A 13693-nucleotide genomic window follows, 5' to 3' on the forward strand; every position below is an offset into this window, starting at 1 on the left:
ATATACAGGTGCACAGGATGGATGGATGACGATTAATGGACGGGCAAGGCTGTTTCCACAAAACAAAGAAAGGCGTAGCGCAACCCGCGGCGCCACTATGGAGGGCAGGGAGCTACGTTTTCCTTGTGTTTTTAAGATGATACCTCACATTTGGGACTTGATGTCCCTGCAAACACGTGGAGACAAAGTATACATCCTGAGGTGACAAAGGTGTTGCTAACACAACAATTGTCTTCCTGTCTACAGGGACCTACAACAGGTTCCGCAGTCACTTCCATGACAGCCCTCGACACCCTCACCTCACCTCATTTTCACACAACCTGTTTCTCGCTTTCTGTCATTGCTATCACCTTCGTAATTATTCCTTAACTTTCACCCCACCTCAGACTGCTTAGTTCGTAATTCATTAAAAAAAAAACAAAAAAAAAAAAACATCAGCGTCCTTGGGCATCTCTTCCGTCGCGTGTGCTTATCTGTCAAACTCTTCAAAGTCGGAGTTGTGTGCCAAACATTCTTTTGATGAAACCTTCTGACTTATCAGCGCTGCAGGCTTGAATCTCTGAAGAAGTGTCCTTAGAAATCTTTTGTACTTTCTTTTTCCTCTATGTCAGCCTTTTAAAGCAAACACATCTTTCATTTTGGGCCTTTCATTTCACAGTTTTCCTACCCTGAATCCACTACATTGAAGGATAAAGTTTACTTGCACTGACTGGCTTAAGGCATTACTGAAATACAATTAAACTAACAATTAATTTAGGAGTGGAAAATCAAACTTTGCTTAGAAAAGGACAACAGAACAGCTTTTAATTAAATTCCAAACAATAATTTTAGCGACACAGATTGTTGAAAAGGGTTTCATTTTGAGCAGATAGACCCCGGCCAGTAAGATAAAATAATTTATATTAGTTTCAACATATCGGATGATCTTATTGGACGATTTTGAACCGTTCTCTGTGATTTCCAGTGTTGACATTGAACGTGGACATTCATAAAGCATCCAGCACTTGAGACTTTTCCTAAGACTTAACAATCCAGCCTGAGATCTCTCTTCCACCTCTGTCCTTCTACCTCTATCTCACTTTATCTCTCCCTCTCCATCCCTCCCTCCCTGTCCAAAGCTGTCCTCCCAGCCATCTGTCATGTGATGTTTATGGGCCCTTTTGCTTTTGTGTCCTGATGACCACTGTCACAGAGAGCTACCCATTACCGATGCGGCCTGATGAACGATGTTACCCAGACGCATCGCTGACACCCCTGTGTCCTTGGCCGCAGAGACGCTGCTTCACAAGCCAACTCAGGCCAGTAAAGAATGAGGACGGGGGGGGACCTGGGGGAGCAGGACTGAGGACCTGTCCGTCATCCCGCCGACAGGATGTTCATATTTCCACCGCCGTCTCCCCTCTCCTCTTTATCCAGCCAATGGAAACGCGAGGCTGGTCAGCACGGTGACGACGCTGTCATTAATCCTGAGGTGGTGAATCGTGCCCTTGCCTTTCACCTGAATATATATCTACATCTGAACAGACACAGTGAGGGACCCTCACTCTGCTCCAAAGGCCACAGAAGACGCCCCGAAGGGTTAATGTAGGTAGAAAGAGATGATGAATGTTGCCGAGCGTGATTTTATCTGTCAAATAGAAATGTTTTTGATCTTTTATTCAGCGTGTTCGCCGGTTGTGCACCGTGTCGGAATAATGTTGTGACAGTGGTAAATAAATGCCGTTCAAATATGATTTTTATCCACACTGTTACATTATGTTAAAATTTTTCAGGCTGCTCTTGAACTTGGTCACTGCCACATGCGAAATCCTCATTTGTCAGATGTTGCCTGGTGTTTGATCCAAATGTGTGGTACCGACATGCCAAGATTTACACACGTGCCATAATTTCTTTCCGTTATCCATTAACTTCCACCAAAATGTAGTAGACCGAAATAATCTAAATCAGTTCAACATTTTCTGTGCCCGGCGTTCGCCTTTAAAACAATTCTTCAGTTTTTCAAGGCACTTTGAGGGTCGGTTGTGGAGGACACAGCCTTTCTGTTCATTTATCCTGCCTCAGACTCTCTTTGTGTACTTACAGAAAGACTCGACGGTGAGATCGGGCCTTTGACGTGGCCCAACTATACTGTTGCAGGATCTTTTTGTTTTTCTAATCAAGTGCAGATAGGAAAATGGAAAATTAATCAATACATGCAGCATTTATAAAACTGTTGTATACTACTGTGTACTCAGAACAAAGACAGGATCCATTTCACATTGAAATATATTCATACAGATGTTGTTGAGACAACTGTCGCGTAATCTAAACCAGTGCTTCCAAACCCAAAAGATCTGGATCTCTTTAAGGGACTGTTGGAGAAGGTTTCAAAAATCTGATTGTTATCAAGTTGTAGAAAATTAATCTTGTGTTCTGTTTCAGCAGACACTTACTGTATAAACTATTCTTAAATCTTGCTTTTCGTTGTATTATATTAATGCCACCTCTTCAGCCATTTCTTTTTGTTTTTTTTTTAAGTAAATAAAATAGGATAAAGGAAGTTTAGTTTGAGTCTGAGCTGCCCCTCAGCTCTATATACATACGTTTGGAAACCACCGATCTCAGAAGCATCAATTTTTGACGGAATTTAACCATTTTCATCTAAACCTGTAGATTTATTCTGGCCCGTGAATCACCAAATACTTGGTAACGTTACATCAGAAAGATCAACATCATTAAACTCTGTCAGTCTGGACCCAGGTTAGAGGGATAATATGGATCTGGAACAAGGAAATCTCACAGAGGAAATAGCAGTAAAGATAATCTTTTCACAATAGTGTAGCATAATGCGAACAATCTGTTGGACAAAATAAAAACCTCATTTAATCAGTGAGGCCTTCTCCCCTCTTGTGTCACACTCCCTCCCTCTTCCTCTTCCCCTCTCTCTCTCTCTCTCTCTCTGTCTCTCCATGAACGTCTTTACTGGCCGGTGAAGCCGCTGATGAATTCTTAAGCAGATCACACTGATAATTGTATTTCATAACTGTCAGTTGTGCGAAGGCTGCCAGTGTGCCCAGGAGCTATTTGTGTCTCACTGTGTCCTCCACAAACCTTCCCCGCTCCCCCTCCGCCACACACCCCCCCTCCAACTCTGTCCAACCCCCCCAATCACCAGGGATGTGCTTACTGTCTCCGGCCCCGAATTACTCAATCAGGAGGACACATTTACGGATGACACCTTTATTACAATTAATCAGGGGAACTTGATTAAGAAAGTTATTCCTCCCCTTCATTGAGACTTACACAAGTGGCGCTGCCGCATATTGTAATTTATGTCCCACTGAGCTCCCGCGCCGCTGACAGACAGAGAGGCAGACAGATTGCCAGCCATACCGAGACACGTGTGGACATTTGAGCGTTCGTGAGGGTGGGCGGGTGCGCGTGCGTGCGTGCAACCCGGAGACGCGTGCACGGCCACAAACAAACACATCCCCCCTATCATTCTGTCACGCACAACTCAGGTTTCAAGAGTTTAATAAGTGACTTTAATTGGCTGTAGAGATGTGCTTGCTAAAGGAGGCTCAAATATTCCATTTCCCTTTCTTCTTGTCTCTTTCTTTCACTCTGTAACACACACACACACACACACACACACACTCCTGAATGAAGCCGTCTCTTTACCTTTACTCACAGTTCCTGGGTCTGCTGTGGCTAATTAGTTGAGTGGGGTTTTAGGTTTGGTAATTAGGCGGAGGTAGGAGTGATGGGGGCTCGGGGAGTTGGGGAGTTGAGGGGGTCTGACTGACTTGCAGAGAAAGGAACTGGACTGTCTGGATCCTGGCAGCACCAAGCAGCCAGCCTGTGTCCCTTAGGCGCCTGGAGGTAGACTACCGTCCCACACTATGAGGGTGATGTCTTTGTTATGTGCCACATACTCCAGCGAGGGTAAAACTATGAGGGGGGGTGGGAGAGTTTAGTGGAAAGGAGAAGAGAGAGGAAGGCCTCTGAGAATTTCCCCACCATGGATGTCTTCATGCAACAATGCTGCATACTGTTGATTTGAGCGAAAATCTGAAATGGACTTGGGGAAAAAAGGTGGGATTTCGTTTAAACCGAATCTCAAAGTCAGCGTGCTGTATTTACCGAGCAGGATTCACTGCGGCCACAAGTGACAAATTACAACATAACAGTAATTGCTAACACATAGTGAAACAGTAACACAAACTGAGAAAAATCATCACGTCGTCAGACTGAGTGTCAATTATACAACAAATCCTATTATTTCGCTATCGGTAGCTAACAATAGTCGCAGCCGAACTACAAGTCATTCAACACTGAGTATAACTGTGGCATCAAAGCTGATCAAGGATGCGTTCGGATTTAAACCGTGTTATTTCTTCTTTCAAAAGCTACATTATTATTATTTAAGATAAACAAACCTGAAAAAGTCTGCAGGCGTGGAAACCAGCGTTTTGCCTCTTTTCCTTATAAAAAAAAAATGCGCCAATTCTGTGCAATCAGTTTGATAATACTTGTACTAATCTGCGCGCTGTATTTAAGTCGTGCACATTTGCGCTTTAAAGCCAAATTTAGTTTACCCTCCATTACTTTCATGTACATAACTATTTAAATTGAACTCATGTGTTAATGACCCTTTCTGAGGAGCGGTGCCGCACGAACTCTTAGCCAAAACGAGAGAGACGCTTAGCATAATTTCTTGAATGAAGAATTTCCCCCCACCAGTTTCGCCATCACATCACACAGCAGCCTTCTCCGGAAGACCTTTTCTGTCTTTTAATGTCTTGTTTACGCTCCGCAGTTCCCGGCTGCTTCACTGCGATGCCAGTTAGCAGGCTAGGACTGCAACACAATCCAATTAAATAAAGAGTGTTGTCTCTCCAGGTTCCTGTGTTCTCTAATTGGGGCTGTGACTGCTCACTAATCAGCGGAGGTACAGGTAGGCCCCGGAGGACGGCGAGACAAGGCCTCTCCTGTTAATTGAAGAGATGCTAAACCGGGCCTCCTCCTCCTCCTCCTCGCAGTCCGACGTGGATGCACACAGTACTCGAGCATGCTAAATTCATCTAAACATCCGCGCGCATCACCACCTCTCTCACCTTTTTTTTTTTCGTAGCTGGCATGTAAGAGCTTGCTTTCCTATTATTTCACCTGAGCAAACAGTACTGTAACATAGGCGACGGCAATAATTTAAAGATTGTTTGTTCGGCTGCCCAGTTAAACTCGGGCATATGTCTGTATTCTAATACATTTTAAATCTCATGGATCACAAATGCAGTGTGTTCTGCAACAGGATGCTCCAGGTTATGGATGTGACAGGATACTTGCATGTTTAAAAAATCAGTGACGGCAAAACTTTGTACTGGTGAGTACCAGCATTTTTAAAATATATAAGGAAAGTGACGTTGGAAGCTGGGAAATTAACTAGCAGTCTATTAAAAAAAAAAAAAGAGAGACAGCACCTCACAGATGTTGACACTCGTCATAATTAAAGATAATTGTAAATGCAAGCAATTGCAGGCCTGATAGAAAGGCTAAAAAGGACTTTGAAAGTGACCACTCTCTTTGCTGACAGTGACTTTGACTGGTGCACTGACTTCCCACTCTCTGGTCTCAAATCGCCATTGGCCTGGTGTGTTTCTGATTTCCTGCACCGTCTGGTGAAGGTAGCAGCTTTGCATGCTGGGGTCACACCTGTAATGTATTTCACACTGGGTTATATTTCGAGTAGCCACCTGGATGAGGAAATAACATGTTCACAGTGCATGAAGACTACAGCCCTCCCTGCCAGGTAGGAACAGGTGTTTGTTTTAGATGACGCACATCAATACAACATGGGACTGTTTGTACGTCTTGTCTGCGTCCGCCTTCTTAAATCCTGTTTTCCAAACTTTCTGAGCGCAGAGGTTTTTTTTACACTCGCAATAAACACTTATCTCCCTTTGTGTGGCAGTGATAATCTTTGAGCGTCACGTAGAAAACAGCCGCATGCGACTGAACTATATACGTTCTGCTTTAAGGCTTTGTTTCGAAAAACTAAATTAAACACACACAAAAAAATGGAAATGAAAAAAAAAATGTGTCAAAGGGCATTCAGCGGAGCATTCACTACGAGTGATTTTCCTTTCCCCCACCTCGAAAATAATGACATTTTCTAGTCCAACTCCTGGTTAGCCGGACTAATTTTTTTTTTATTATGTGCAGCTTCGGGGCATGTGAATGAAAAGATTGATTGTGTGAATGCCGCTTCTGTCAGCCACAAACAGGCAATGAAATGCCAAGCACACCTGGAGCAGCACTCACTTTTGACAAGCACATACCAACGTAAGCCCCTATTAGAAAAACAATGAAGTCTATCATAAAACATTTATGGTAGCTAAAGTGCCTGAGAGTGCTAAAAGCAAGCGCATTATGGCAGCAGGTCTAAAATAATTTCAGAGGTGGACAGAAGGTGGGGACGCCAGATTTGGAGACCCCATTAAAATATTTTCATACGTGAAATATAGAGGCTTCTGTTTCTGAGTTTTAATATGTGCAATAGTATTATAAAAGCAGAGTTATTAGCCAATTTAAATCATTATAAATTAAGTACACTGCTGCAAATTTCCAATGACTGAACGCTCACATGCATGAAATCAATCACTTTTTATTGTAGTTTCAAAAGTATGCTAGTTGAAATGTTTATTCATGAAAGTGTTATTTATCTTTGCTTCATCAATCATCTTACAAAAATAAAGAACCTAACCTCTATTAAAATAAACGCTCAATAAAGCTATTAACAGTTTTCTGTTTTGAGACTTTACAATCAGTCGCGTTCAAGTATGATTTCTTTAGTGCATCAACAATCAGTTAAATCACAGCTTACTATTACTAACAGAGGGTGGTGCCACTTCGACCACGACTTTGCCCAGGTTCTTCCCGGCGTACATGTAGTCCACGGCCCGGAAAACTGACTCCAAGCCCACGAATCTCCCCTCCTCTGCCAAATCCCCACAGTCCACCTCGCACACCAGCTTCCCTTTGGCAAACATCTGCATCATGCTCCCCAGAGCCTCCCTGTAGTCACTGAGGAAGTGTGGCAGGAAGAAGCCTCGAATGCTGGCCGACTTCTGGAGCAATTTGACCGGCAGCGTTCCTCCTCTGAAAGGCGGGAACCCGGATGCGGTCTGGTACCCCGAGATGAAGCCGATCACTATCAGCCGGCCTTTATTGGCCAAACTGTTCACTGCGAGTTCTAAGACGCTGCCTCCGACGGACTCGTAGACGACATCTACGCCTTTTGGGTACTCTTTCTTCAGCGTCTTCGCCAGGTCTTCTGCGGTGTAGTTGATTGGCCTGTCACACCCGAGGGATTTAAGGAAGCCGGCTTTCTCGTTGGAGGAACAGGTCCCGATCACGTGGCAGCCAGCCTTTTTGGCAAACTGCACAGCAAACTGCCCCGTTCCTCCCGCAGCCGCCGTCACCAGGACAGTCTCACCTTTGGCCAGGTCGCCCAGGCGTTTCAAGGCGATGTAGGCCGTGGCACCGCTGACCAGCAGGGTTAGGAACTCTGGTTTCACCGAGGGGACGGGCACACTTTCCTTGGCTGGCACCACCGTGTACTCTGCAAATGAACCGCTGCCGAAGTAGGCCACAGTATCCCCGATGGTGTAACGGGAGCTAGCGCTAAGGCCAAGGCCGACAACCTCACCAATGCCCTCAAAACCGGCATCAAAGGGAGGCTTCACCGTAGGGTCGTAGCGGCCTGCTGAGTAATTAATATCAGAGGCGTTGATTCCAACAAAACTGAAAGAGAGAAAATAAATAAATGAGGATTAAAATGTGAGAAAATAAACCTGCTACACCATGACATGCTGATCAAAAAATAAAAAAAAATCACACATTAACATTCACTTTGGTGTATAATAGGTTTAATGGGGTCGTTAGCGTGAACACGTATTTCCTGAAATCCTGCGCGAAGGTCAAGACGTCAGCTTCCTCCCCAGGACACGTGCGCACGGGGCACAAACACTCTGGTTTGTTTTGGCAATGATTCCCCTTTCCCTCGAAAAGCACAGTCCTGCACTGACAGGGAAAGGCTTGTATCACAGAACACATTGCATGATGTCATGATTCATTGTCTTCAGAGACACCCACAACAAACTGCACTTTTTAAAAAATCTTAGATAGTTGCTGCTTGCCTCTACACGAAGACGGCCGTTTTCATCTTACTTCTGTAACACGCTGGAAACAAATACGAGAGAAAGGAATGTATAAATAAATCATTTACTGTCTTTTAGAGCGGCACGCATGCTGTGCCTCATTACGGTGCATGTCACACGTGTACTTTGAGCCTGTAGCTAATGCTTCTGTGGTTCATGGATGGGTAAAGATGATATAACAAAGCACCTTGATTTCACTTCTTTACATCTGTGGAATCGGTTCCCTCGTAGAGACGTATTATTATCAAAAGGTAGAACGGTTCGGATGCACGTAACTAAAAATACTGAACCACTGCAGTTTAAATAAATCAAAACAGGCAATCTGTTCAAACCTACAGCTTTGAAAAACTTTTGAAACTGATCGTCACAAACACGGTTTTCTGTAAAATCACAGCGTGTGCAGCAAACAAGACTCAACTGTTGTTCTAACATTATAGTTTAATAACCCTAATATGTGGTGTAGTTTATTGAGGAATACTACACTTAAATTAAGAGTTAAGGTTCTAGTTTTGAGCACACAGAAAATCCACGCCATAAAATATGATGCACCTGTCTTTCATGTGCATGTCATGTACTACACTTACGCGAGCGCACACACTGATCAGATGTGATGCTTAAGAGCACACGGGAATCTTCCCACTGCAGGACTTACTATGTGCTACTTGGTACGTGTGACTTACTCCAAACATGATCTTTTCGATTATCAGTTTCTCCCTCTCAAATTCCTCATTTAACACTTCCGCATTTGATTTTTTTTTTTACTTTGCAAAAGGGGAGAAAGGGGTTCTCAGGTTGCTGTCGACTTCCACAAAAAGATGCAGCCATTGTTGGTTTAAAAACAGCTGCCACGACTGCGGTGCATCCCTAATGCATGCACCCCAACGGTCAAAGGTCTCGGCTCACGAGCAACCGATCGCTGTCTTACAAGCTACAGAGATCCTAATGCATCGTGTTTTACGCTCAGGCAACGTAAAGCTACATTTTATTGGCAGTAAATGCGACAGTAAACCCTCGGGTGTGCATTTGTGTAAGGCCATTTTAACATTAAAAAAAAAAAAAACACAACAGGCACACATGCAGCCGCTAACGTGGCAGTGAATCAAAAGCAGAGAGAGATATCACCTCCAGCTGAGATCAAAAATACCATCAGCAATCCAACTCTTTTCAATTTCTTTTTTCCCCACCAAATGTAAATGAGCAAATGTTTACTTTGGTGCTATTCACAGCATAATCATTTACAATATGCCATGCTACAAAAAAAGGTGTGCGTAATTGACTTCTGAATGCACTGCTGGCTTCTGCTGCTGCTGCGAATGAGAGATATGATGCTGCAGTTCCAGCGCCATGTAACACTGCATCTCCTTCTCCATCATCTCCATCTCTTGATGCCAGTCTGAGCCCCCCCATGACTTTCTGTTTGCAGGTTGGTGACGTAGAGAGACAGGAGGACAGAGAGAGAGAGAGAGAGGGAGAGGGAGAGAAAGGGAGAGAGGGAAGGGGGGAGAGGGAGAGAGAGAGATGCCGAGATAGATTGATAGACAAATGCAGAGAGGGCGGAACTTGGAATTACAGTACAGCGCTTATTCCTCACGTATTTTGCCATCTTGTGATGATGATGATGATCGCAGGTGCTGGACATGGGTAAATCGAGGTAAGCGCCCTATTTCTTATAACTTCTCAAGAATTCAATGGTAGATTGACATCAAATAATGATCCGCAAATGGACTCGGGAGCACGCTCCGGGTTTACCTATTGCCATTCCGAACGCGCCCTCAGAACAACAGTGCTATCCGTTTGTGTTCACCTTTCAAAAACAACAACTTACCGATTTCTGATGAGCAAGTCCGCGTCTCCGGGTGTGGGGACGGCGGCGGTCTGCACAGAAACGGCCTCTCTGAAATTGGGACTAAGCTTGGTTACGACCAGCTTTTTCATGCTGCTCGGTATGGAGGATCCTTTAAAATCCATGAAGTGCGCTGAGTAGGACATATCTATGATGAAGCGCCGCGCAACCGGATGAACTCCTGAAAGTGCGTCCGTGCCTCTGCTCCCCGCGCCGATCGCCGACACCGCTCTCCTGCCGTGTCTCGCCAGCAGCAGGGTGGACATGGCTCCGAAATGTGACAAAGTTCAACTTGACGTGCGTTTGTGGCAGCGATAAGCCACGCTGCCATTAGCCTGCGCTGTGGGCTTTTCCTTTGCACATGCACAGCGCGCAGACCAGATCAGACCAGGCCGGGCCGGGCTGAGCCGGGCCAAAACGCGCTTTTGAAAGCGAACCAAAACAAAACAAAAAAAAAACGCGGTGCTTTTGCGGCGCGACTCTGTTATTTAGGCAGAAACGACGAGCACGGAATCGAGTTTTTGGGAATTTAAACGTTGCACTGGTGCAGCCTGGTAAGAAGCACAGCAGCGCCCCAGACTTGTCGTCGGAGTCCCTCCCCTTCCCGGACACAACGCTCACTTCCTAGTAAGGTGAAACAAATCAATCCTCATCTCCTTACATATCCTCAGCCGCTTCACTCCCACGAAAACAACGCCGACATACCGGATATTTCCCCCCCCAGCAAATCTACAAATACAAACACAATTCACGTGGCGCAAATTCCGCTTATTTCGCTTTTTACTATTTTTATTTAGAGGGCTGCTGCAGAGCCGCGTTTGTGCTACACCTGTACCCAAAATATCCCACGTCGGAGATTTGTCAAAGTGTGTTGCTTTTCACTCCGTTTTGCTCGCGTGTTTCGTGAGCGTTATCACATGGCTGTCATTTTCTGGAAGCATCCAGATTGTTGGAAATCATGCAACAGTATTGGTGGCTCATATTGGACCACTGGATCCTCGTCCCACCCTCAGTGGGAGTCAAGAACCGAACTCGTGCCGTGTCACCGCTACACTATCTAGAAGACGACACCTAAGTTGTAACAGCCTCATACTTGACTCGCACTTATTGTAGTTTGTGACACATGTTCTTGTAAGACGTGCTTTCGGTCGCTCCCCCAATAAGTTCCGAAAGGCTCCTCCTTCATCGGAGGTTTGGGATTTTTAAAGCAAAGGGAGAAGGAGAGAGAGAGAGAGAAAGAGAGAGAGAGAGAGGGGGGAAAACAAGACAATTAAAAAGATTGACAGGTAGGCTCCTCTGTCAGGGGTGACGCTTGTGGAGAGGGGAGGAGTAAAAATGTAGCAGGAAAAGCCACTCGATGCGTCTGTCTATCAGTTGAGACTGTCTGAAACAGCTTCTGGATCCACCGCGTTTCCATTTTTTCTCTTTTTAGAGAGACCTCGGATCAGTCCCTGGAGTTTCCCCCCTCTTTCGTGATATTTTTTTTTTAATCCTCCAAAAGAAGCGAATATTTGAGTCCATGTCGATCTGTTGTTGGCGAAGCTTGGATGCGCCTGCGTCTTGTTTGTTCCCCCTCTCTCTCAAGTGATATCCTCTCTCCACCGCATCAACCACCCCTCCAAAAAAAAAAAAAAGAGAAAAAAAAAAATACCCGACTCTGTCCAAGATGCGATGAGATGAGCGGTGGAAATCATTCTCACGACTCCTAAAACGTAAGTAAGAGAGAACGGCTGCTCGTCCCATTTATTTATTTTTTCAATGGGAGAGAAGGAGGGCAGGAGGGGAGGGAGGAAAAAGTCTCCGCCGGACTGGTGAGGCTGGATCCGGGCTGAGGTGGCGTGGTAGTGACGGGATTGACATTAACCCATCTAATGCCTGTCTATCTATTTTCTCCTCTCCCCTTTCTCTCTTCCAGGTCTCTGGCAAAAGAAGAACAAGGAACACAAGGATAAATTACTTATCAGAGGTGTGCGCTGAGCTCACGCAGGACTTATTTGTTTTGTTTCCGCCAGTTTATTTATTTTTTTTAGTTTTGGTGTGCGTAAAAGGCGCAACAAAGTGTCTTCCCCCTCCAAACAGCACTGGAGATTAGGGGGATTTTTTTCCCCAGAGGGAGTGAACTGAAAACTTGGGTTCCAAGGTGCTGTTTTGCTGCTGCTTCTTCTTCTTCTTTTTTAACGCTGCCATGAGAGAGATGAAGGAAGATGATTTTTAATGGACATGAAGGTTTCAGGAGCTGGCCGAACCCCTCCGTAATTTTTGAGCTTATTCTCGCCGAAGCCGACCCAGCTATTAAATCCAAACAAGAGCTGCCAGTTTGAAAAGACGACTTGACATTTTTCAGCTCCGAAATCAAAACCCCCCACCTCTGCCTCCCCCGGAAACGGGATGTTTTTTCAAAACTGATAGACTTGATTTGTTTGTAATTCCTGCATGAGAAGCACCGTGGAACGTGACGGTCACTATGCCGAGGAGAAAGCAGCAAGAGCCGCGGCGATCAGCAGGTATAACCCGCCCCTCCTTTACGACCATTTCCCATTCCACTAACCAACTACAGTTTTTATTTACAAGTGTCACATGAACGATATCTCCTTCCACGCCGCATTCTTCAGTTGTGTGTTGCATGCTGCGTTGTATTTTATCAACTAACTTAAAATATTTTTTTTAACACAACGCGCAACTCAGCCGTGACACACAGTTGTGTGTAAAATATATCTAATTGCGCAAATGACGCACGCATCCGCGCAATGCCACTTTGAGATTTTTTTTTTCTTAAATCCTCCTTTGCCAGGAAAGTTCTATTAAGAATGGTGAGATAAACTAAATGGCATGTTATGGGGGATAAAAGGGAGTTTTGAGGTTCAAGAGTGAGTAATGATGAATAATTGACTGGGAAAGAAGGGGGAGAAAACTGGTGAGAGCCGGTTTTTCCTTTCTTTCTGTTTTATTAGAGGATTGCCATCCTTGATTTGATGCGTGATTGATCGCCTGTCATGTGGCAGTCTTTGATCTATTCATCCCTGATAAACATCAATAAAACCCTCCGTGAAGACAAGCATGCTCCTGGTAGGTTTAGCCACTCAGACACACTAACCCTCCTGTTGTTTTAACCAGGAACTGAAGAGCTTAAAAAAAAAAAAAAGAAAAGTTGTGATTTACATGATGGAAAAAATCACCTCATTTGCTCTGATGTGCAGATGAAAGGACGGTGTGTGTGTGTGTTGAATGGATTGTAAGAAAACTCAGCCCTAACACCGGTTTTATTTATTTAATCGGGCGTTTAAATCTCCTTGCATTCCTTTTTGTTCTTACAGATAAATGTTGAGTTTTTTATTTATTTTTTTCTTCCCCCCCTCCATCCAAATTCACCCCAGAATCAGTGCTGAAATCAATATCCACCGCTGGAGGGGCAGTTTGATATTTGCAATGTGACCAACTGATAAAACCAGGTGCTGGCAGAGAGGACCGACAAGGTTGACTTCTAGTGGTTTGGATTTGGACTCCCCCTTTTTCCCCTCGTCTCCCTGCAGCCTTTAAACAAATGTAAATGAGTGACAGGGGTTTCTACCTCTGTGCTAATGAGGCCGAGCCTTTGAAGTTAGGCATTAACAACTGGAGTGAACAAAAGACAGTAACAGAATTTTAAAGAGAT

At 44.7% G+C, this 13693-nt stretch overlaps 2 protein-coding genes across 2 annotated transcripts in view; one reads left to right on the forward strand and one right to left on the reverse strand.

Annotated features, from left to right (window-relative positions):
- Positions 1 to 6623: 6623 nt before the first annotated feature.
- LOC311496485 (prostaglandin reductase 3-like) lies at positions 6624 to 10643 on the reverse strand. The gene is made up of 2 exons (XM_084556365.1): positions 10024 to 10643; positions 6624 to 7782 (listed from the first exon to the last, which is right to left on the reverse strand). The coding sequence occupies exons 1-2, from the start codon at positions 10305 to 10307 to the stop codon at positions 6852 to 6854; spliced, it is 1215 nt and encodes a 404-aa protein (XP_084412491.1). The 5' UTR covers positions 10308 to 10643; the 3' UTR covers positions 6624 to 6851.
- A 694-nt stretch (positions 10644 to 11337) lies between these two features.
- The window catches only part of LOC311497301 (teashirt homolog 1-like), a 33978-nt gene continuing 31622 nt past the window's right edge, over positions 11338 to 13693 (forward strand). The window contains exons 1-2 of the mRNA XM_084557555.1: positions 11338 to 11753; positions 11957 to 12545. Of these exons, the coding sequence (XP_084413681.1) occupies positions 12506 to 12545 (40 nt within the window). The 5' untranslated portion in view covers positions 11338 to 11753; positions 11957 to 12505. The remainder of the gene's footprint in view (positions 11754 to 11956; positions 12546 to 13693) is intronic.

The sequence above is a fragment of the Chelon labrosus genome, assembly GCF_963514085.1.
Source record: "Chelon labrosus genome assembly, chromosome: 12".
Lineage (NCBI taxonomy): Eukaryota > Metazoa > Chordata > Actinopteri > Mugiliformes > Mugilidae > Chelon > Chelon labrosus.